The 25,504-nt window shown below is 38.6% G+C and overlaps 1 protein-coding gene across 15 annotated transcripts in view; it reads right to left on the bottom strand.

Moving 5' to 3' along the window:
• The window catches only part of LOC131682080 (uncharacterized), a 75,820-nt gene that overhangs the window by 36,738 nt on the left and 13,578 nt on the right, over positions 1-25,504 (bottom strand). For 4 of the 15 annotated variants that reach the window (XM_058963274.1, XM_058963280.1, XM_058963278.1 and 1 more), the window contains exon 2: positions 10,194-10,883. In XM_058963274.1, the coding sequence (XP_058819257.1) occupies positions 10,194-10,261 (68 nt within the window). In that variant the 5' untranslated portion in view covers positions 10,262-10,883. Of the gene's footprint in view, positions 1-10,193; positions 10,884-13,869; positions 14,148-14,235; positions 14,255-25,504 lie in introns of those variants that run through there. The other 11 variants (XM_058963284.1, XM_058963288.1, XM_058963286.1 and 8 more) reach the window with 9 other exon arrangements.

The raw sequence follows: 25,504 nt of genomic DNA, 5'->3' as shown, positions 1-25,504 counted from the left end.
AACTTGTTGAAGAATCTGCCAGACTCTGCCAAGAGACGCTTGTTGTACTTATTTAATAAGTTTCTTGAGGCTAACATTGTCCCACACCATTGGAGGCAAGTGAAGGTCATCGCTATCCAAAAACCAGGAAAACCAACCTCCGACCACAATTCGTATCGACCGATTGCAATGCTATCCTGTATCCGGAAGTTGTTCGAGAAAATGATACTATTCCGCCTCGACAATTGGGTCGAAGCAAATGGCTTCCTGTCAGATACACAATTTGGCTTTCGCAAAGGCAAAGGGACGAACGATTGTCTTGCGTTGCTCTCAACCGAAATTCAAATGGCCTATGCTAGCAAAGAGCAGATGGCATCAGTGTTCCTAGATATTAAGGGAGCTTTTGATTCAGTTTCTATCAATATTCTTTCAGAGAAGCTGCTCCAGCATGGTTTTTCAGCGACTTTAAACAACTTTTTACTAAACTTGTTATCGGAAAAGTACATGCATTTTTCGCATGGTGCCTTATCGACGTCACGATTTAGCTACATGGGCCTTCCCCATGGCTCATGTCTAAGCCGCCTGTAATACAATTTCTATGTCAACGACATTGATGAATATCTTGACAATTCCTGCACGTTAAGGCAATTTGCAGATGATGGCGTGGTTTCTGTAACGGGACCCAAAGCTGTCGATCTACAAGCACCATTACAGAATACCTTAGATAATTTGTCTGTTTGGGCTATTAAGCTGGGTATCGAATTCTCCACGGAGAAAACTGAGCTAGTTTGTAGTTTCTAGGAATCGTGAACCAGCACAACTACAGCTTCTGTTCATTGGTCAAACTATCGCTCAGGTCTTCACAGTAAAATATCTAGGAGTCTGGTTCGACTCGAAAGGTACCTGGGGATACCATATTCGGTATCTGAAACAGAAATGCCAACAAAGGATCAACTTTCTTCGTACAATAACCGGAACATGGTGGGGTGCCCACCTAGGAGACCTTATTAGGTTGTATCAAACAACGATACTGTCGGTAATGGAATACAGATGTTTCTGCTTTCGCTCCGCCGCGAACATACATTTCATCAAACTCGAACGAATTCAGTATCGTTGTTTGCGTATCGCCTTAGGGTGCATGCAGTCGACCCATACGATGAGTCTCCCGCTGAACAATCGATTTTGGAAACTCTCATATCGATTGCTCATTCGATGCGATATCTTGAACCCGGTGGTGATTGAAAATTTCGAAAGGCTTGTTGAGTTCAATTCTCAGACCCGCTTTATGTCTCTGTACTTTGACTGCATGGCGCAGAATATTAATCCTTCTTCTTACAATCCCAACCGTGTGCATTTCATAAATACTTCTGCATCTACTGTTTTCTTCGACACATCCATGAAAGACGAGATTTGTGGAATTCCGGATCACATACGCCCGCAAGTGGTTCCAAACATTTTTTATAATAAATTCCGAGACTGCTCTACGATGTTTTATACTGACGGATCAAACCTCGAAGGGTCCACTGGCTTCGGTATTTTCAATCAAATGTTCACCGCCTCCTACCAACTCAGTGACCCCGCTTCAGTTTACGCCGCTGAACTAGCTGCTATTCAGTATATCCTTGGAGTCATTGACCTGCAGACCATTACTTCATCGTCTCGGATAGTCTGAGTTCTATTGACGCTATTCGCTCGATGAACCATGGAAAGCACTCCCGTATTTTTGGGGAAAATACGGGAGATAGTGAGTGCTTTATCTGACAAATCTTTCTAGATTACCATGGTGTGGGTCCCTTCTCGTTGCTCCATTCCGGGCAATGAGAATGCGGACTCCTTAGCTAAGGTGGGTGCCCTAGAGGGTGACGTTTATGAAAGACCAATTTGCTTCCACGAATGTTTCAGTATTACTCATCAGAGAACCTTCGAAAGTTGGCAAACCTCGTGGAGCAATGGTGAGCTAGGAAGGTGGCTACGTTCGATAGACCCTAAGGTATCGACGAAACCTTGGTTCAAGGGGATGGAAGTAGGTCGTGACTTCATTCGTGTGATGTCCCGACTCATGGCAAACCATCACACGCTGGATGCACATCATCCGTATTGTAGATAGTGGTATCTGCGCTTGTGGCGACGGCTATCACGATATCGAGCACATTGTCTGGGCGTGCACCGAGTACAGTTCAGCCAATTCTGGGCATATGGACACCATCCGGGCCCGAGGAAGACCACCCAACGTCCCGGTTCGAGATGTTCTGGCAAGTCGCGAAGTCCTCTATATGTCCCTTATATACACCTTCATAAAAACCATCAATATAAAAATTTAACTGCCCTTTCTTATTTCCTATCATTCTCAGAAGTGCCCTCTTCCGACTGTACCATACACCCACGAAGATTTGATGGGACTCCAAGGCGACACCAAACATCTTTGGCTGATTCGACAGAGATGTTTGGTGTCGCCACGGGACCTATGTACAAACCATACGCGCAACTCGAACTCTTTCCGATCCGAGCCATACTACGAAATCGTCTGGAGGAACCCCTGCCGACTCGAGGAGGAACACCCGGCGTACCAGTACATAATTCTTCCTGTGAAGGCCACCCGAGTCTGCAACCTATGTCGTTGATCTGCCGATGCCTGAAACTGAAAATTAATAGTTTTCTTCCCTTCCATCTTTGTCCACCCTCCCTCCCCTGACTCTTATACCCAGAAATATCACCCCCTACCCCCTCCACCAAATATCTTCCCGAAGCATTTAGCTCTTTCTGTCTCTTCTAGTTCTAACTATTATATTATATAATCTCATTGAAAATGCCCAACTCTACTACCACAAAAAATAACTCTAATTCATCTCCCGGAATCTTAATATGTCAAACCATATTGCCATAAAACTAAATTAACTTACGAAAGTTATATTAGCCCCTTGTTTATATGTATGGCTATAAATTCTACTTTGTTTAAATTAGACAAAAAATCAATATGTAATACCCTAGTTTTAAGTAATGTAAACTGTAAAACAAAACAAAATTGGCACCTTTAAGCTAACGCATTATCAAATAAACGAATTGAGTACAAACTACCGCAGGACGTCGTTCGTACTGGGTGACGAACGTTACTTTCCGCTCTCGAAGACCCACATTCCAGGAAATGACAGCTACTATTCCAGCGATATGTCGGCCACACCCCCCCAAGAAAAATATAAGTTTAAGCATAAATTTGAAAAAATAAAGTTATGCTGTACATCGCCATATTGGACAGAGGGATTTCAAAGCCGTGGTTCAAGCCGAGCGGTCTGGCCATCAATCAACAAGTGTATCAGGAATGTCTTGAGAAAATTCTTCAGCCGTTCTTAAAAGAGCATCATGCGGGAAGTATGTGTTCTGGCCGGAGAAGCCGTAATCCCATTACGCCAAGAAGACGCTGAGCTGTCTCGAGCAGAACAAGACACCATACGACCCGAAAGCAAGGAATCCGACCAACTTGCCCCAGTGCCGTCCTATTGGGAATTTTTGGCTCCCTCAGTGCCTTAGTGTACACAAATAATTGGCGGGCCAAGGATACGAAGCAGTTGACCACCAGGATTCGGAATTGTATCCGAAATTTCTACGTCGGTGCCGTCCAGCGCTCTTGTGAGAGCATCGCGACTAAGTTGCGTCGTACAGTTGACCAGGAGCCCTTCTTCAATATTTATTGACGTTTTGCCTTTCTCAATAGAAAGGTATTGCAATTGCTCTGTTTTTAAGAATGAACATTATGTTTTAATAAAAAATACTGAATTCGTTGAAATTTTTTTGTTTTTAATTAAAAAATTCTCATTTTATAGAACACTCGTTGCATGGTATTGTCATTAATTTTTCTTCAATAACCGAAATAAGATGATTCGATCAAATGATATGAGCAAAAATCAAACTCTGTTTCAATACTCGTGTACCCATTATTATTTCAAAAAACCGATTTAAACCACCTATCAGTGAGCTGAGACATTTCTTAAACATATCACTGTTGCATCATTCATTAGTTTGCCGAACACACGCAAAGTTGGCAAGCAACTAGATGTGAGATAAGCACAGTTTCGAGTCCTGAACGAATAACACTTCGAATAAACTGAATAAATAAAAGAAAAATAATAAAACAAATAAAAAATTAAAATAATTATAAAGCAAAAAAATAAACAAAAAGTTATTCATAAAAAGGATGGAATGATTAATATAAACCAAATTAATAAAATAAATCAAATAAGCTCAAATTAAAATTAGACAATGTTAAAAAAGTTATGAAAATAAATTGCTTCAAGCTAAAAAAATGTCATCCAATAATAAAAATAACTGACTAAACCGAATTAATAAAATGAAGAAACTGAACTGAATAAAATATATGAACTAGGAAAAATTAACAATTTAATAAAATTATTAAAATAAACGAAAAAAAAATTTCTTTTTGAGCCTGCTGGAGCTGTAGAGCTAGGGTCTCGGAAGGGCTCCTCGTCAGAATCACATACTACAATTTGCAGACGAGACAGGCAATGGCGCCCACTAAAACACTGCTTTGGGCCAATTGTAGCGGACCGTGATTCTGAATGTGAATTTCATTGTACAGTTCAGGTATGTGCGGGCGTAGGGACTCGCGATCGCGGGTATCACCGCGAAGCGCTCGAGCATTTGTATGTTAACGTGTTCGATCGCGTGTTCGTTTGTATGTCGCGTGTGCTAACATGTATGTAACTTCGCGTGTATAAATAATATTTTATAAACGTGTGCCTTTCGCATATTCGCATGTGTTCTTGAATAATCGTGCGCGGACCGTGCATTTAATACTTTATTTTTGGTGTACGGCTCAGATGCTAAAAGAAAGTGAGATCTTCCATATCACTAGAGTTCCCGGTGATGTCGCCATGGAACGTGTTGTCTAGTGGATATGAGCTTTATTTTTTTTATTGGTCCTACTGAATGTTTGGACCTAAGTTATTAGGACAGAGAGTAATGGTTTCCGGACGTGACCGATTCATAAGCGCGTGAAAACGGACGTTCGTAGGTTCGCGTTTGAGACAGCGTTTGAAACTTAGTAAGTGTTAAAACGTTCTCCTTATTACCGGGGTGTTATTAAGTTTGCACGATCGCGAACGTAGGTGTGCGTTGTTAATCGCGAAGGGCTTAAGCGTTCGTATGTTAACGCGTTTGTCACGTGTGCTCGCGTTCATGTGACTTCGCGTATACAAAACTGGATTTTATAACCATGTGGCCATTCCTACATACGCGTGCGTTCTTGGATGGTCACGCGGACCTTCATTCTGATAGTAAGTTTTCGGTATACAGTTCACATTCTGACAGGGAGTAAGTTACCCCATATGACTAGAGTCCTCGGTCATGTCGTCATGTAACGTGGTGTCCAGTGGATATGAGAACTTTCTTTTTTTAATTGGTCTAATTGAAGTCTGCTGATATCAAGGATAGAAACATCCGGAAGTGACCGATTCATGATCGTGCGACCGCGGGAGTTTTTAGGTTCACGCTTGAGACCGCGTTTGAAAATTTATAGAATCTGAGACATTCACTTTATCACCGGGATGTTATCATGTTTACGAGATCGCGGGTGTAGGTGCCGTGGATGGTAGCGAAGGGCTCAAACATTTGTATATTAACGTGTTCGACACGTGTATGTGACTTCGCGTGTATAACTTCGATTTTATAATGATGTAGCGTGTATTCTTGTTTGATCGCGCGCGAACCGTGAATCTGATGCTTAATTTTTAGTGTATGGTACAGATGGTAGAAGAGAGTCCGTTTCCCATATCACTAGAGTTCCAGGTCATGTCACCATAGAACGTGTTGTTTCGTGAATATGAGCGTCACTTTTTTATTGGTTCAACTGAAGACATTAGTCCAGACTGCAAGGACCGAGGTAAAACTGCCGGACGTGACTGTTTCCTGAACGCGCGAGTGGTGGGTTAATGTTTGAGACCGCGTTTGGAAGTTTACTTAACTACCGGGGTTTTTTCATGTAGGCGAAATCGCGGGCTTAAGTATGTGTGGATTATTGCAGTTGCATGGTTACGTTTGTGGCCAGATTTGTGTTATCGGCCACGAGTGTTTGTACCTATATGAGTATAGATAGCGTATAGTAGAGATATACCAATGAGAGGAATCATAACATGCCGAATAAAGAAAAAAGGTGCAAAGAGCTTGATTAGAAGTGTATGAATTGACCGATAATTAATACTATTTTGGTGTACATCAGTAATGGAAAAGAAAACTAATAATATGAATAAAACAAAAAAAAATGAATTACTAAGTTAAATATTATGAATAATATGGATAAAATTTACCCTTTCATACCTAATACTTTTCTAGCGCATATATGGTTCCTAAGCCGTTCTTCTTAAAAGTGTTAGATTAAAGAAACACGAAAAACCTGTTTTGATCAGGATAGATGCTTATCTAGCAGCGTGAGAAGCTGCTCAATTTCTACATACCGATCCTTAATACACATCTCCTGTAAAGTTTTTAATAGATCGATTGGGCAGAAAAGATTGCCGAAAGCAGTCTACATTGATAAAATTTATCAGATTTCAACAATATTTTGAAGACAACGAAGATATATCAAAATATAATTTTTCACCCATAACTGAGAATGTCTTTGGCAGCACTGCGCTCAAATAAACAGTGATAGTCACAATTATTAGTTTTACTTTTTTTGTGAGGAAATCTTGTCTAACCCCAAAGTTATAGCTGTTTGAAAACGTAGTTGTTCATAAATAACAGGGTATGTAGACACGGTGTATTTATTAGAACAACTTTATGCAAAAAAATTCAGCATCTCTGAAACTTCGGAATATGAAAGAATGGACTTTCCCCTTTCATTTGAAACTAAGATCAAAATGATCCGTCGGGGGGTCCAGAGCAACTTTTTTTTTTTGAAGTTTTTTCGTAACAATATTGGTTTTACTACTCGAGCTAGTTCATATTTCTGTCCCTAAATGGTGCCTTAGACATTCAAAAAACACTAAATGTGAGAATTTGATAGAAAATTTAATTGTCTACAAGTTTGTTGACAACTAAAAATTGATCTGAAATTACCCGGAAAAGTTGTTTAAGATTTTAACAAAGTTATATCTAAGACAGTTTCACACGAGGCCTAGTAGTTTGGAAATATATTTTCTCGCACTTATTTCACTACCAAAAAAATAATTGGGTTTAGTGACATGAAAATATTTGACGGGATTCATTACAACTTCTTCGTTGACAATTCCTATTGACCTTCTGAAAATCAGGATGTTTGACAGAGACAGAAAACTATTTGTGCTTTTGGTTCAAGTTTGTAATCTTTCCCGATAGGTTCGAAGGAATTCGTGACTACCATTCATCGGAAGGTATTGCTTGGTTACAAGGGTTTGCTTACATTTATGTTTTCGAAAGGACCATCCGTCGCATAATTTAGGTTATGATCGTTTAAGTCAGCTATTATAATTCTGTTCAAGACGAAATGTTGGGACACACAGTTTATAATTGATCGCAAACCACAGAAGTAACTGTCCAAATTAGTGGTTAGCGTGAAACGATTTATTCAAATTTTTCCGCAAAGTATATTGTGGCAGTTGGATTTCACGGTCATTTCCTATTAATTCGCGAAATATTGCAATGGTGTTAACGGTTTCATTGAGTTTGTTCAAATATAAAGGTTGAAGTTCAGGACAAGTGAATTTTATACGAAGATGCTAACAAAGTAGGAGGTTCATGCAAGAATAGTTATCAGTCATCCCCGAGAACAATCGAAAAAATGAAAAAGAAGGCATACATCATTGAAAAAGCTGTTTTTGCGGGAGGAATCACTCACCATCTTGGAAAAGAATATTAATATCATACTAGTTTGGTCAACACTCATCTAAGACTTTCCATCCCAAAAATATTAATGGTGTCCTATATCAGGTGGAATCTGGAATTATAATTTTCAGCTAAAAGATGAGACTTTCCAAGCTCTCAAATTCCGCTGAATGCACTGTTCAACTAAACACAGGTATTTGGCAAATGAAAAAAGTGCGTGTCAATTGACTTACAAACCACTAGGGTTTCTGTGAAACTAACTTAGACTTCTTTAAAATATTAAACAACTTTTCCGGATAATTTCAAATCGGTTTTTAGTTGTTAACAAAGTCGTAGACAGGTAAAATATCTATCTGATTCTCACATTTAGTGTTGTTCGAAGCACCATCTAGGGACAGAAATATGAACTAGTTCTATTGTAAAATCTATGTTTTCACGAAAAAAACTTCAAAAAAAAGTTGCTAGACCCCCCGACGGATTATTTTGATGTTGGTTTCAAATGAAAGGGGACAGCCCATTCTTTCATATCCTGAAGTTTCAGAGATGCTGAATTTTTTTGCATAAAGTTGTTAAAAAAGACACCGTGTAGAGGGTTAATAAAATCAATAAAATGAATAGAATGAACAACAATAACAATACCATGACAAAGGAATGGTACAAACTACCATAATAAGTATTTAAATTCATCGAAAAGCTAGTGGCCATTGAAAGTGCCCCTGAGCTGCTTTAGAGACACGAATATTCTTGAAATTACAAGTCGTTTTTCCGCAAATAAATATGCTTTTAGTTACATTGATCATGAAAAATGTATATTAGGGTTTTCAGTACAACTCAGTATCAGTTATAGTTACACAGTAATAGGTATGACATGAATTCAGTGAGATCAACTATCTATTCAATGCATAAACTGTGATTGTAATCCTCGCTAATTTACATGTATAATACGGAGCACTCAAACGAAACGTCTATTGAATTGTCCAATGCCTGTACTAATTTTGGCATTGAAGCTTCAATTGACGCGTTCTCAGCATAAGGCAAGTTTGGGCAATTGAAACCATTGTTATAAGTTAAAAGCATCCTTTTGCTGGGATGCAAGTGTAGTTCGATAGTTCAGGGGTCTTTGGGCACCATTGTTTCCGGATATAATATGTGGATATTTTTGGAATTTGATCCGTTATTTTTAATAAAAGTGCATTCCAATACAATGAATCTGCATTTTCAATAATATCAACCCAAAATAGGTGTTCTCAATTTTCAAATGACACATTTGAGCATATATTTCATTCAAAATTCAGTAGAGATACGAAAAGTTTAAAAAAGTGCACGTGGGATGTCTCTTTTCAACATTTTTTTCTTTGAACAACCATATTACCCAAAGAGAAATATCCAAGGATTTCCCTAATTATAGTTCATATATACAAATGCTCAGTACAGAATTAAAGTAAATTCGAGTTTATGTAGTTTTCGGATTTTGGTCATATGACTCTCCTTAGTGCAACGTTTCGAAGGAATAGCCCCTCATCTTCAGAGGAAAACAAGGTTTGAACATAAATTAGTTATAGTTTTCTCATAATACAAACATTTTGCAAATTTTGCCAGGACTACAAATATTTTCATTTTCAGGTAGAATGTAATATTTAGTTTGTTTCCGCTAGTGGCTCTGTTCTACACTAAAATGGAAAACTATTTATAGGGAAACAGAAGAGAAAATAGGTTTGTTTTCTTTAACTTGAAGTGAATTTACACATTGTTTTGTCCTGGAAGTAAACTTGCGTATTAATTTTTGGAAATAGTTTATTAATTATTGAGTAAATTCACAAAACACCCGTAAAGCAATACTCTGTATGTAACGATGTCATTTTTAGTTAGTGGAAATTGTCAAGTGAGGAATAAAAATACAAAATGTTTAATATCTCCGCCGGTCGTGAAAAGATTTTGACAATCTACAGCTTGTTCGAAATGTATTTCTAAAAGCTTTCAAATTCACATAATACGACTACATTGCTTTGTTCGAAAGTTATTTGCTTTAAACCCTTTGTATTTTGACCAAATCATCCATATCTCAGAAGGTATACAACATATCGAAATACAAAAAAAGTGTCAAATGGCAACGTTGGGTCTTTCATTTGAATTTCGTTAAGATCGGTTCAGCGGTTGCTGAGATAATTACATGACATTAGTGCACATACATACATACATACCCACACACACATACAGATATTGTCCCGATTCGTCGTGTTGAATCGATTGGTATTAGAGACACGGCCCTCCAGGCCTCAGGAAAAGTTTTCAAAGTTTGAGCGAATCCTATACATTTCTTTTGCAAAAATGTAAATATCCTAACATATATTCAATAATTAGATTTGAAGAAAATGTTGAAACGGATTTATTTTTATACTTACTCTTCCGATTTTTCTGATGCGTTGTCCTTATCTTTCTTGGTTTGACCCGAACTGCAGTAGTTTCCCATTATGGAGCAATTTGCCGGGCTTCCGTTTTGTCACCTACAATCTAATCTAGACAGTTTACGCTTTCCTCCCTCGTTGCCTTTACCAGCAATTACCGCACTGTTTTATCTTCACTTTGATCACTATCATTGCAAACATTGGCGATATGTAGCCTGTGCTTCAATTTGAGTACCAGCAGACACTTGGTGTTTTCATCTATAATACGAATAATGAACTAAATTGATATCATCTTTTCCAGCACCCACGGCACCGCATTGGCTTTAGGCACACTAATCATCCTGTGGAGCTTACCCTATCACCCCACATAACATCACTAACAAAATTTCTTCATTACGATCATTTTCTTCAGCACACTTTGCTCAATTTTCCGTTTCATCGATCCACTGGGGATTGTGCGGCAGCACACCGGCTGATACCGTTTTTTCGCCACCCTATATCAACGTAAGTTGTCCGGGTTCATCACAACACAGCGTGCATACTTTCACTCCCTGTTCCATATGACCTTATTCTCGCTTTGATCCTTGAGCCCTCTTGTTTGTTTCACTTGCCGCGGCTACTGCTGGCGTGCACTGGTCGGAGAGTTGGTGTCCTTTATGACGACGTGTCACACTTATCGGTTCAGCGCTAGCGTGCATGACCATAATCAATTAATCAGTCGTGTGTAATGGTAACAATTAAACACAACTCTGTTAGCATGTGAGACGGGTATTGTAGCGAAATCGAACACTCATCTGACCCCATTTTCGTTGGATTAAAATTTCCAAAGTTATTGAAGTGTGGTGGCGTTTTCGGGACCAGACTAGAGACCAGATCAATTTTGCAAACCAATTTACATAAACCCAAATGAGAGTGTGTTCACATAAATCCAAATATAACTCATCAATTGTGCGGGATTCCATGGAAGGCAATGGGAGTGGCGGAAAATATGGACAAAACCTTTGAAGACGAATTATGTTTACAATTGAATTTTTTCTCAAAGAGTCATATAGAATTTGCATGTGAAATTTATGTTGACTGCGTCGTCATTTAATGTATGAAGACAAATTGTTTTTGACGACTACTGGAACGCATAAAAGCAATATTTGTTATTAGTCAGTGCCTCATTACACAAAAAGGAGATTCTAACGGGTGTTCAATAAAAATGAGAATGATTTCAATACATTTCCCTGAATTCCCTATAAAATGGGTGGCATGTTTCTTTTCACTCAGGTGCTGTTAGTTCAATCGAAGATGGCGTCGAAACAGCAAACACTCCGCGAGCGTGTTGTACGGTTTTACAAAATGCATGGTGATCGTGGAAAACAGTTTACAGTAGACAACTTTCGAGACGAAAACTTGCCCGTGAGTACAGTTTACCGGATCCTGGCGTCCCTGAGCGTGAAGCGGAAGGCCGGTAGCGGCCGTCCGGCAAAGATAATGACGAACAAGAAGAAGGAAGCGTTGAAAAAGCTGTTCGACGACAAGGACGGAACGAGTATGCGTGACGCCGGCCGAAAATATCACTGCTCCCATACCTTGATTCACCAAACCCTCAAGATGGAGGACATCACCTGTCAGAAGAAGACTCGGTCCCCCGAGTGCGCGGACGAGTAGATAGCGATCATGAAATCGAAACGCCGGTGGATGACGAAGAACTACCACGGGACGTCGTTTCGAGCTGGACGACGAAAGTTACTTTCCGCTCTCGAAGACCCACATTCCAGGAAATGACAGCTACTATTCCAGCGACAATTTCGCTAGATTTTCAGAGTAACGTGCAATCAGTGCACTAGCGCGACTGCCAGAAAGATAAAAGCTTTATAAACTTTATCTTTAAACGTTTTGTTTTTCTCATATAAAAAAGGCTATGCAATGTGAGTGAGATCACACAGCAAATCCCCACTGGTAACGTATTAAAATGGGCGCAAAATTACTTTGATTTGCTAGCCTAGATCAATAATGACTAACCAAAGTCGCTTTGGCCACATTGGCCACCTAAGACGGTTCTTGATTCCATATAAGCAGGAACTGAAAAATGCTCAAAGGGGGGAGTAAAGGAAAATTTCAAAAACGAATTTGTAATTTTGATGCCAAATGTCTTTAAAATGCATGAAACGTCGAGATTTGATGTTATCTTTAAAAAATGAGCTCCAAAAATATTTTAAGTTTTATTTTAACTGCACAAATATTTTGTTTCATTACGACCTTTTCATAGGTTATTCGCGTTTTTCAATAAAAACAATAGGTTTTTCAAAATGCGCATGTAATTTTCTGTAACTCTTCCTTTAACATCATGGCGATATTGTAAACCATTTAATAGCTACACGAAAACAACCAATACATTATTCAACCATAGGGTCTGATGAGTAAACCATACAGTTGAATCGTATTTAATTGTTTTCATGTATCTTTCAAACGGTTTACAATATCGCCTTGATGTTAAGGTTGAACAAAGAATGGGTAAAAATCGAAAACGAAAAATGCAGTTTTTTTCATACCGTGCGTTAGATCTTCATAAAAATCAATCAGCAGTACTGTAACAACATTCTTCATAAACTGATTGATTTTTATGAAGATCTAACACACGGTATGAAAAAAATTACTTTTTTTCGTTTTCGATTATTGTCCATTCTCTGTCCAACCTTAAAGGAAAAGATATACGAAATTTTATAGGCCTTTTTAAAAACCTATCGATATTGATGGAGAAATGCGAATAACGTATGAAAAGGTCCTAATAAAACAGAATGATTGTGTGGTTAAAACAAAATTCAAAATACCTCGAGAACTACTAAATTTCAGAAAATGTTTGATATGAGCATTTTGATTTGAAATGGCTTAGAAACTTTAGTAGTAAAGGTGCAGTTTAATGAGGTTTTTTGCCAAAAGGATATATTTTAATTTAAATAAACTGAACCCGAGAGCGGAAATGCGAAAATTTCTTTGTGGAATTCATTAGGAGAAATAATGGTTTTACCAACATACCCCTACCGCTAACTAACCCCGTGTTTCCCTATTTTTCTTAGTTTATCGTTATAAAATGTGTTTTTTCTCAAACGAGCTTAGATAAATTGTACACGATACTTCGCAACTAACGAAAAGTAGTATAAATCTGATGCTGAAAACTTCAATGATCACATTTGGGTTCGCTCTGTCCACACATCAAACACCGCAATATCCGATCGATCACATTTCCGATAACGAAACATATCAGATAAACCAATTAAGTTGTATTTCAATATATTTAGGTTGCCAATAGAAGGAGCACGGATAAATGATCTAATACTCAGACTCTATTCAGTTTGGCTCTGTTCGTAAAAGTCTGGTTCTGTTTGCATTCCAAAACTGCAATGTAGCTAAATAAATTCTAATGTTATCTCATTTTTTAATTTTGCTATTTGATCTTTTCGAATAATGACACATTTCATTAGGATGAAAGTATTTCTCCAACTCATTATAGCCTTCACTTCCATGAAGCATAACCTCAAAATAATAGAGAGGAAAAACACAATAGAAAGATTCTTCATTGTTTGTTAACCCAAAGTAACACGAGAATTATTCTCCATTTCACATTAACTAATATCGCACAAATCAGGAAGCTAAAGTTTAATGTACACTCCCAACATCAACTCACTTGACCTGCACTGGAAAGCACCAACAAACAACGTAAGGTTAATTCGCCTACTTGAGGATGGTCAGTTCTTGTTCTACTGCACGCTTGAATCATCATTCTTCAAGTCCCACTTGAGAGCATTCTTCAATCACACGAGCACTTCGACAAACTGGCAGCCTGTGCAAATAAAGTTTCTACACTCGCGACTCTCCCGCGTGCGACGTTGAATTGTTCGCTTTCATCCACGATATTTCATTATTGCCACCACGGCATGAGCATCAGTTTAGGTATCTATTGCTAGCTAGGTCTACAGTGCAGGTCAGAGTAAAATAACCGCCGTTTGCGTGAATGCGAATACGAATAACTGATTATGGATAAAACATTAACTTTTTGCCAGTCAAAATAACCTTTGTTAAAGAACTATAACTATTTATCGGTAGGTCGTAATCTGTCGAGTCTCATTTGATTAGGACTCATACTGTAACAACAAGACGAGTGCTGTCATAGAGTACAGAAAACTCCGTGTCGTAATGACATAGCTAACAAGGTTCTCGCTGAGTGATAAATGAGTTTCACGATATACACAAATAGGTTGGCTCATTTTGTGAGTTTCAAGTCCAAGGCATTTGCAACTGGAACTGTTCGACAATGAAACGGAATTTGTCAGTTACATGGAAAACCCGAAATTTGTACAGGTGTGAAAAATTAGGACTTATCGAATGAATACCTATATAGATATAGAGATAAATCGAATTAAATTTTTCCTCTCGATTATGTCTTAGTAATTTTGTGCGGTTTCACGAAAAGACGAAAGCATACAGCCAAACCTTAGCAAACGACCTATATGCACTATTTCTGTACTTTGAACCATTATTTCTATATGGTTATGAGCCATGCTAATGACCCAATCATCAGACTACCTCATCTCGGCTGACGTAGTCTTCATGATGCTTTCAGTAAGAGACAGAATGCTTCAGTATAATTTCTAATCTGAGCTGCTATGCTGAATTCGTGCCAGAGTAGTACCGATCAAATAAACTCAATGATAAATGAAAGAATCTGATATCATAAAATGACGAGTAAAGGATTGGGTTTGTGATCGATTCTATCACACTTCCCGACATGGATGAAAATATCATCGAACATGTAGAGAACAACACTGATGGATCAGGCAACACACAATCTGACAACCATAATTAACGGAATAAAAATACATTACTCAATTACGCCAACGTGCAAATTTAGCAAATTTTTTTGGGAAATTATAGGTAGTGTAATTCGATGAGCCTTTGTAATTTCTTTCCAATTACGCTCTAAAAGCCCTACAGATTCTTATATTTTTGATCCGGAAGCATACCGCTGGAAACATACAATCAATACAATCAACATATTATGCTGCTGCATAAACTTTAGGTCATTGTGAAATATAATGTGGCAGCTAAAATGGGTAACATAAGGAAAACCAGTTTACGTTCATTTCCTTCAATATTTTTGTTACCACCTAAAGAAACAGTATAAAAGCTAGTCCCGAAGTCGACGACCCTTTTCAGGTTTCTGCTGAACATAATTTTAGCTGGTCTCTCTTCGGGCATTCGTGCTACATGTCCAGTCCATTATAGTCTTCTGTATTTCATCAGTCTTCAGCTGTCAACATCTTTGTATACTTGGTACAGTTCGTGGTTCATGCATCAGCGTAATTCATGCATCTTATTCATTTGTTGCCGAATTTTGAACGTAGAATTATTATTCTCTCAAACACACCGATAGACTGCTTCCTTCAATACACTTGCCTAAGCTGACCAACTCTGATGAAGAAATCCGTACACCATACCGCAACGAAGCGTAATCGTTCACCAAGCTCTTGCAAACAGTTCGCACAGTGTACGGATTTTTCGTCAGAGTTGGTCAGCTTACCAATGCCTCATAACAGTACAGAGCAATAAAAAGTAACAGGGATCTTTTAAGAGCATGCTGTGTGCGCGTCGGAAGTCTACGAGACTTTAGCGACTACCATAGAATGTTCCATTTAGAGCCACAACAAGCATTTTACCTCGCGGCTAAAATTGTTATAACATATAATCAGTATCGTCGTCGTCATCGACCACCTCGTAAACATCGTTTTCCACCTCGAAACCAACACCAATCGGACTAGTTATCATGTACGTTTTTTGGCAGAGTTTATAGACAGTCCGATTCTCGCAACCTCGCTTCAAAAAGGCGCAAATGCTTCTTCTAGTGCTGTGCGATCAACGCCAATGAATTTGAAGTCGTCCGGAAGCATGTGAAATCTTGTAATGATAGTTCGTTCCTTTGCACATCAGATATTCGTATCGCACCTTCGATCGCTATATTCAACAATAGATTAAAGAGTGCATCACCCTGCTTCAAGCTTGAAACATGGACTATTTGTCGGAGTTAAAAGGCAGGCATATGGAATCGTAGAAAGAGTAGCTAGACAGCCGTTCATACAGTCTGGTACTGGAATAGGCCCTAGAAAACGATACCGAAAAGCAAAGTAAAATCTTGGCTCTACAATCCGTTGCAGAACATAACCTTCTGTTTCGACAGACTTCGAAGCAGATTTTTGTGTACAGGACAAGCGTAAACCTCTTGTATCTCGTAATCTTCATCCATCCGGGGCAACCGTTAGGTACTTCTTCAGTGGGGATTCTGCTCTTGTTCTTTTTATTTCGTGTTAATCGTTCATGCTTTTTTTCTATTGCTGCTTTTTCTTGCTTGCTGTCCAACCTTCACGATATATCTGACCTGTTCAGGTTTGCTGCAAATATCGTTACCTGTTGGGACACGAACCGGTCCGGAGATGATCAACATCTCTTTACAAGTACCTTCGCAGGGTCTCTTATCCTTCTTGGCGCTACTTGTTCATATTTATCTGCTAGCTGGTGTTGAGAGTTTCTTGGCGTGGTATTTCTTCCAATACCGATGTCCATTGTGGTGGTGGTGGTGAAATTTCTTCAGACAACGATACCCGAGCCAGAAAAACCGACCAACTTGACATACAGCCCTTCACAGCCACCCTCGAAATGATATAACATTTGTCTTAAAACTATCTTCAAGCTTGCTATTTTGTACTATTCCTATACAAAGAAAATATTTTTGGTTCATCTCTGGCTTAGAATACCTTTTCGCCTCTACTTTGCCACCAAGAATAGGCACAAAACTGTGGAATTTCTGAGTGCCATATATTGATTTGGCGTTATTATACAGTTCTTCGAGTTCTTTTGACATTTTGTTGTACTGTTCAGTGGATATGTAGCAGAAATTTAATTTTGTGATATTTTTATCAGATTGTTCAACTGCCTCGTTATATAACAGGAGTTCTTATGGTATTTCCATAGGCGCGAGCAAGATTGGCTCTTTTTGCCATTTACTTGAAAGTGCCACCAATAGCATCACAGGGTACTTTTCCATGGGATGTTGCAAAAAAAATTCCATTCTGCACTAAATTCATACTTCGACTGGAATAGACACAAGCTTGCGAAGTTTTTCTTATTTTTGTGCTCCTGCTCCATCAGACATAGAATAAATTTTAGAAAGGTTTGTCAATTGTTTCATAAAATTTATCATTTTTGAAACGAACAACTGAACTGCAGTCTTCCAGTCTTCCAAGTTTCCAGTCTTTCAGTGTTTTAGTGTTCCAGTCTCATAATATTCCAGTTTTCCAGTCTTCCAGTATTGCAGTCTTCCAGTTTTCCAGTCTTCCACGCACTTAAAAATATTTACATCTCGCAAGATGCACATAAAAGGAGCGTCACAATTCATTTAAATTAACATTCAATAGCATGTAAAAATGCGCTTTGTTCACAATTCTCCATCTTCATTTAACCGAGTTCTACATTAAAAGAGACACAATATTTTATTTCACATGTCAAAACATGTAAAATTCCATTATTAGACAGCAAAATACGTCGCAATGTTATTTACGTCAAACGTAATTTTCATTTTTTCTAAGAGTCTTCCAGTTTGCCAGTCTTTCAGTTTTCCAGATTCCATTCGAGTTTGTTATAAATATATACCAAATTCGTTACTAATACTTTTTGTATGTATCAGGCAACTAGTAGTTGGGAAATTTAATTCTGAGATGATTATGACTTTCATTGGTTTAGTTTTCGATAAAAAGACTGAAAGTTTGGACAAGGAAAAAAATTTTAAACATAACTTTTTTTCCTTAAGAATACCCAACTTGAATTTTTGACGGTAGGTAGGGAACATTTCAAAGATGGGGTTTTTTTAAATCGACTGTAAATTTGTAAAATCGATTTTTTCAATGTAGGAGTCGATAAGGATTTTTTATATTTTTTTATATTTTCATTGAAAAATTTGATTAATTTTGTGAACATCACTCCCACAAATTTTTTTTGTAGGATTTGTCATTTTTAGACTACAGCCATTTGAACAAAAAATGGAAAAAAAGTTTAACCCTTTTCAAAAAACAGTCTAGACAGTATGCAAAGTAGCTTTTTGTGACAAAGTTCTCATGTACAAAAAGTTTTATTACAATCTGAGAGGGTGCTGCCAACATTTGTTCGAGTTAGCGAGAAATTCGTCCCAAATATTACGCAGCGCTCACCTGACTTTTTTACGAATTCCCCAAAACTTATTTCAAAGCTGTCTGTCGTTTTGGTTGAGGAATGTCAAATGTGGGATGCATGATTGCTACTTATACTGTAGTAAACAATTGCAGTAAAGTTTCTGAACGACGAAGCCTTCATTTTCGACAAATTATTTTTGTTATTTTCTGTCAACAATTACTTCAATTGTCATGGGGTGATTTGTTTTATCACAGACTAACAGACATAACACTATGAGGAAATTCCCTTAAAACATCGATCCGACAATTTTCCCAGAACACTAGCTCCACCTTTTATCCACGGTCCTAAACAATCATTTACTGGTGGGTTACCCCTCAGGTTTGGGAACGATTTTTCACTGGTGTCTATCCCCCATATGCTTGTTCATATGTCACTTGCGCCATAATTTCAAATGTGGCCACAGTCCCAACTACAAATGTATTTAAAATTACCGTTAAAGCGGGCGAAGCTTTGTTTTTGAGTGTTATGTCTGTTAGTCTGTGGTTTTATGTTCAGTGGTGTGTATGAATCATGGCGAAGGGGATAAATTCTCCACTAATTTAAAGGGATCAAGTCAACTCATAGCACCTATTTTATGAAACTTTAGTAAAAAATAGTTGAACAAAAAAATTAGCTTAATAATAAAGTGTTTATATAAATGACATTCTCCTGCAAGTGTGTGAAAGTATAGTATGTAGTGGGTGATTTTATCAATTCTATAAAAGTTTGAAAATTTAGAAAATAAATCTTCTTCAGTTCTTCACAGACTTTTTTTTAAATCTGTGAAAATTTGGTTACACATTTCCAATTTTTTGCATGGAAGATATTTATGTTTAGATAAAACTACGTAACTTTCTAGTATATTCGATTAATGTTTTCTGATGATGAAATCAAGTCTCCCCGGGGACCAAGTCTCCTCAGTCTCTCCTAACCTGTGCATATTACCGTCACAATTCACAGACTCTGAGTCCAGCTAACTGTTACGTTGTTCCCCTGCCACAAAGATAGTTCACAATATCTTTTTTCGTTAGCAAATCATTTATCTTGGTCCTAGCCTTAGCTGATGATATTATTATTGATCATCCAGAATATGTCACAAATAGAATTTTACTTTTTATTTGTGGAATACAAATTCATCTCTGAATTATTTCGCAGGGAAATAAATTTAAAAAATGGAAACAAGCATAGCGTACTTCGTAAATCGTTTACCTTGTACGCAGCTCACGTGGGTTCGAATCTCAACCCCGGAATTACTCTGGTACCTACTTTTAGGATAAAAACGTGCTACACGTTCGGGTACGTATAAAACATCGATTTTTCATTAATTTCTTCTTGATATTTATTCAAAACTAGTCATTGACGTTCCTCTTGTTTATTGTCTGTTGCATATTTTTCATTGAAAAATCATTATTTTTCCAAATTTTAAACTGTGTTCCTCAAACGTCCAGGGTCGTCTTAAGACCATTTCGGGCCCCTGGGCACTATAGAAATATAGGGCCCAACAGCTTTAAATAGATGTACTAAGATTTCCAAATTTAAACCAAGTAAGCCAACAAACCAAATATATGGAGAAAGTACATAGTTATAGATTCCACCGCCAGGTGGCATTATGCCCGCAAAATGGTCTGAGTTGATCTGAAAATTAATTATCAAGTGGATCTATCATGCGCCGAATTTCAAAAAACGCGAAATCCTTGACACCCTAAGATAAAGTTAATAGCGTTTAAAATGATACAGCAGAATATGGAAAAGAAAAATTGTGTTTCAATCTTTCAAAAAAGAGACATATTGTAGAAGCCATTGGAAAAATAAAAGAACATTTGAAGTTTAGAAAGAAAGAAACATTGCGTGACGTTTCTCGTTAATAGCACTTGCATAATATTGCAAAAACCTGACAGAATTAAAATGTGGTAAGCTGACCTGCACAGTTGCATGACATCGTTTGAGAATGAAGAGTGATGTAGCCAAGGGGGAATGGCAAGTTTGCCGTTCACCATTTGAACATTGTCTTGTCCAGTAAATAAATCTTTGTATTCCGCGATGAGTTTAGGTGGCTTTCGTAAACAAAGCGCGAAATTTCCTATTTACTGGATATTTTTACTAGTACGGTTTTCACATGCTCAATCTGGATATTTTAACATCGAGACTATAGTTGCCAAACGTCGGTAATCTTATATGTGCATTGTGATTCAGTGGTGATACAGAATACAATCCAACAGATAATTCGATTTCGACAAAAATCCATATGGGACTCTTATGCTTTTATGGGCAGTATACCAGTTATAAATTTGACACCCTAGCGGACGATAGCAGAACTAGAATATAGAAAGCTCGATTATGGCAACTCTTGCACAAAAAGCCTACTTGTCTGCGTAAAATTATTCTCACTCTAATCGCGGGAAAAGTGAACAAATGAAAATCCGAACATATGGAAAAGATCAAAAGCAAACAAATGGGATTTTTTTGAAAAGCCAATCAGAACAAATTACGCGCGAACTCACGATACCGCCAAGACTACGCATGAACAGATTCCCGATAAGTGACGAGGTGGAGACCGTTCTGGAGATCAGTTGCGTTTGAATAAAAATTTAAAGTTCGCGTTGCGCATGTAGAGTTTAAGGCAAAAATTTTAGGTGCGAAATTCGTTTAATTGATTGTGTGATTGTGTAAACTAAGCCTGGTGCTAATCAGGTGACGCTACCCATTCAACGTGGGTGCTAGTTCGGGGTGAAGGACGCAACATCGTGGTCGAATCGCTAGTTGGCAAGCCGTTGGATCTCCACCAAAACCTACACGGGTACACATCTACCCCAAGGATTCGGCCGTCGTCATTTCCGGCCTACGGTGCGGCCTCCTAGCCTGTCGTCACCCTGTTGGCCGGCATAACAAGTAAGCTCGTTCCGTTACCGTTGTGCGCACTCACAAGAGAGGACATTGAAGAATAAAGTGCCAGCGGTAGTAGATTGGCGCCAATTGTATAGCACGATTTTTCGATAACATCCGGTAGTCTTGATTCGTTTCGATTTACGAAATAAACGCGGTGTTGGTTTGGGAAGCTATTAAGAAGCGTTTGAATTCTTCTTTTGTTTGATTCCATTTTTACTCAAGCTAGACAGGTCAATCGTGCGCCTTCGCTGTGGTATTGTGGTTGCGAGATTTCGTCCTGATTCGCGTGACTAAAGAGTTTACTGAGCTACCGTAGGTTAGAGTAAGAATTAAGAGTCTTTGGCCGGACACCATCTGGTACAGTGATCCTTCTTAGGAAGATGGCGCTTAAATCACTGTAACTTGGTAACCGTGTAACTTCAATTTCGGTAGTAAAGTCGCGAGGTTATGCGTTCAGTTCGAAGGAAGAAGAAGACGGGTACTATCGTTCCGCCGAACGATCTTTCGCCGCAGAAGGGGGTGCTGGGTCTAGTTAGAAGCGTCCTGCGGTACAAGCCACTTCTAATTCTAGACTAAGTATAGTTTGTGGCACCTGCGTTACAAATACCACACGCTATAGCTTAATAAGCCGGGAATTCCTCGTCCAGTTAGTATCGTTCTGCGTAACAATCCAATACTAATTCTGGTCGTAAGACAATTTGCTTCCCCGCTTGCGTTACAAACAAGGAAGTAATTTGACTTTGGATTTAACAAGGTGGAAAAACCAACGAAGAACTCCAGGGTCTGGACACGAAGTAAAGGATTTTCGACTGAGTGAAGTGGTACTTTCGACTGCTCGATTTCAACTTGATTTTATTATACAATTTTTTGGTTTATATACCTACTTTCCTAAAGCTAGCTATTTACAAATAATCGATTTTTGAATCGATTTTATTTGGATTTGTTTTGGTACAGAATGTTAACAATGAATATTGTTGTCAACTCTGCACAAATGTTTTATTATCCAAGCCACCGCGCGAAGTCAAATATCGATATAATTATCGTCTTCGAATGCGCTGTGACCGGCAGTGGCACCGAAAATGCCGATGAAGCATATATGACCCTTGCGTGAGCGCGCATTGACTCATCATTGGGCGCACTTGAATGTAATTTGATTTTCCTTCTGCCTCTTTAGGTCAGAACGAACTGTTCTATGTTGCGGTGGTTTGTTTTGATTCTGCCGAACGGTTTTCTTGTGCTCGCTGCGAACAGCTGTTTGTGATTTTGCGTCGGCGACATATTGCCCCCCGTAAGTCTATCCCATAGACCTTACGAAAAACTAGCCGACGCGCCGATGGTCATCTTGCTTGTCGAGATTTTCGATGCCTATCTGATTATAAAGGTTCATATAATATTTACTTTGTTACCTACTAATGATTTATGTTTTTGGAGCCTAGTTTAATATTTAATAAATGATAACGTTCCTATCTTTCAAGTTATTTTTTAATATTTGTTTAAGTTATTAATGCACTTGCTTTAAATTTGTGTAACACTATTTGCAGCTGTTGTTCGTGGAATTATTCTCGGTGGTCGTCTTGGAAGTGGAGTTGGTCTGCTCGATGTTCTAATGGTGTAACGTCGACTGCCTTTCTTATAGTAAAGGGCGCTGATTATCGTGGCCACAACAAGTACTGATGATACCGCTGCTACTATGACCGGAACATGATGATTTATCGCCTTTGTTTCAGGATCGTTGTGATAGGATGAATGGGTTGCAGCTATCGGATCAAGTTCTGTTGTTTCCCAAGTGTCTTCTGACGCATTGAAATTGTCGTTTTTCCATTGAGGTATTTGATCGTGGCGTTTGAAGTATATTTTTTGTTGCTTTGAAGTTCCGCCAATGCTAGCGTACGTTACGCTGTGCTTGGTTCGTATTTCACAACCAGGATCTAATTTTACAACCGCTATGTTGTATGAGGTGAAATTCAATTCCTTATTGCAGAGTATCGTGATTGTATTTGGATCTTTTGCGTAGTATAGTAGTGTGTTTGGTTGTGATAATATGATTACTTCCGCGTAATCGGTGGGCAGGTTATCGAAAGTTGTAATATTGCAGTTTCTTACGGGACGCTTGTGAAATATTGCTGCTGGCACGCATGACATTTCCATCTGTATTGTTGGCTTGAAGCAGAGGAAGTGTGTTTCGTTTAGTTTCCTTGCCTCATTAGAGGGATAGAAATACTGGTTGTGCTGATTGATGGCGATTCTTGGTTGATCAACATGAATTTTTGTTCTGTTTTCAATGTCTGGTATAGCTATAACCTTGAAATTTTCGAATGATTCTCTTAGTATCACAATAGATCTCATCGTGATGTGATACGAATCATTCTTTATTTTGAGTTTATAATGGGTTGCAAACTCATCCTCGGGTATGTAGTGATTTGCAGGAAGTCGCAGGTTCGCTTGTTGGATGAATTCATTTCTTTCTTCTATGGTGACGGGTATACGTTTCAATTTTCTGTGACGTGTGAGAATACTCTCGATCAGTTGTTTAGCCACCATTATTGTGTCCATCAGATGGTTGGCTAGAGTTTCTGCATAGTTCATCGCGAACTGTTTGTTCAAAAGTTTGATTCCATCTAATGCGTGGTGAATCCGTTGTTCAAATTGATTGTTTTGTTGCAGGGTTCTTTCCCTTAGCTGATTCATGCTATGTGTGACGTCATGAATTTTTTGTTCTTCGTTCATTCGGATAGCCTCGATTTGCTCTGTCAGATCATCGCCTCCGAATAGTATGTCTTTAAGGAATCCAAAAATTCCCTTTCCTCTTTTTACTCGAGCTGGTTCCAAAATTTCCTGCTTCGCGGCGTAACACTGTTGTTCAATCGAGGTAGCCAAGTCGATGAGTGTTGGATTTTTTATTTTCTGCTTTAGTCCATTTATAGCGTCTTCGATGTTTCTGTGTATCGTGTCAATGAGTTTTACATCGTCGGTGGGAGATATGTTTGTAGTAATTTGTGTGTCCCAAATTCCGGTTTGTATTAAATAGGTAGCTTCGTGATCGAATAAAAGTCCCGCATTTGGTACGGGTTTGATGGTCATACTAGAGGTTGCATTTAAAGATAGTACTGCTGCTGTAGTGACGAGCATTTTTGCCCACATGTTTGGCCTAGCTCGAATAGTTTTCTTTTTCGGTTTGGTTGGATGAGCGGCTTTGTGCTTTTCTGCTAGTTGTTTTACTAGCTCTATGTCGATTTTTTGTCGCTTACCCCAATCTGTCATATTTGCCTTTGCATTTGAGCTACTATTTTGCGGGAAGACGTCTTTTCGTTTTGGTGATATTTCCTGTATGTGACCGGTGAATACCGTATCTGCCTTTACGTCTAATTTGGCCAATTTTACAGTTGGCCTAACTAATTTAGAGTTTTCAGTGCGAACGACCGCAGACCTTGTTTGGCCATCCTGCGCCTTCCTTACTTCGGTTATAATTCCTTTATGAAACTTCCCTTTCCGTTGTTCGTCTGGAAAAACAACGACATCATCAGGCTGGAGTGGTTCTGTGTTCTGTTTCCATTTTTCTCGTTTGTTCAGTTTAGGAAGGTATTCTGTACTCCACCGGTCCCAAAATTTAGTAGTTGCCATTTGAGCCTTTTTCCAGTGTTCTCTTGTTGCCTCGGCTCGCGACGTGTCGTCGAGTGAAGGATACGTTCCTCCTGCGCATCCAATCAAAAAATGATTTGGTGTCAGGGGTTCATCATCGTTGGAGCTTAATGGTATATGTGTTAACGGGCGACTGTTCAGGAGATGCTCTATCTCGATTAGAGCATTCCTAAGTACGCTCTCCTTGGGTTTTGATACTGGCCATAACTTTTCATTTAGTAATTTTTTAACCTCTTGTATCATACGTTCCCATGCTCCTCCAAAGTGTGGAGCTGATGGTGGAATAAAATTCCATTTTATTCCTTCGATCGCTGTTCTGATTTCTAATTCCTTCATCTGATTACTTGCGCCAACCATATTGGTGCCGTTATCGCTGTACATTTCACAGACCTTGCCGCGCCTGTTTTGTAAGTTTTTTATGCAGATGAGAAGCGCGTCTGTACTTAAGTCGTCTGCTAGTTCCAGGTGTATAGCTCGAGTAGCCATACAGGTGAAGAGTGCACCCCAGCGTTTTTCACATCTTCTTCCTACAGTAACTT

Source organism: Topomyia yanbarensis, chromosome 2 (assembly GCF_030247195.1).
Source record: "Topomyia yanbarensis strain Yona2022 chromosome 2, ASM3024719v1, whole genome shotgun sequence".
Lineage (NCBI taxonomy): Eukaryota > Metazoa > Arthropoda > Insecta > Diptera > Culicidae > Topomyia > Topomyia yanbarensis.
Note: the sequence above shows the minus strand (reverse complement) of the source record. Positions and strands in the feature narration are given on the sequence as shown.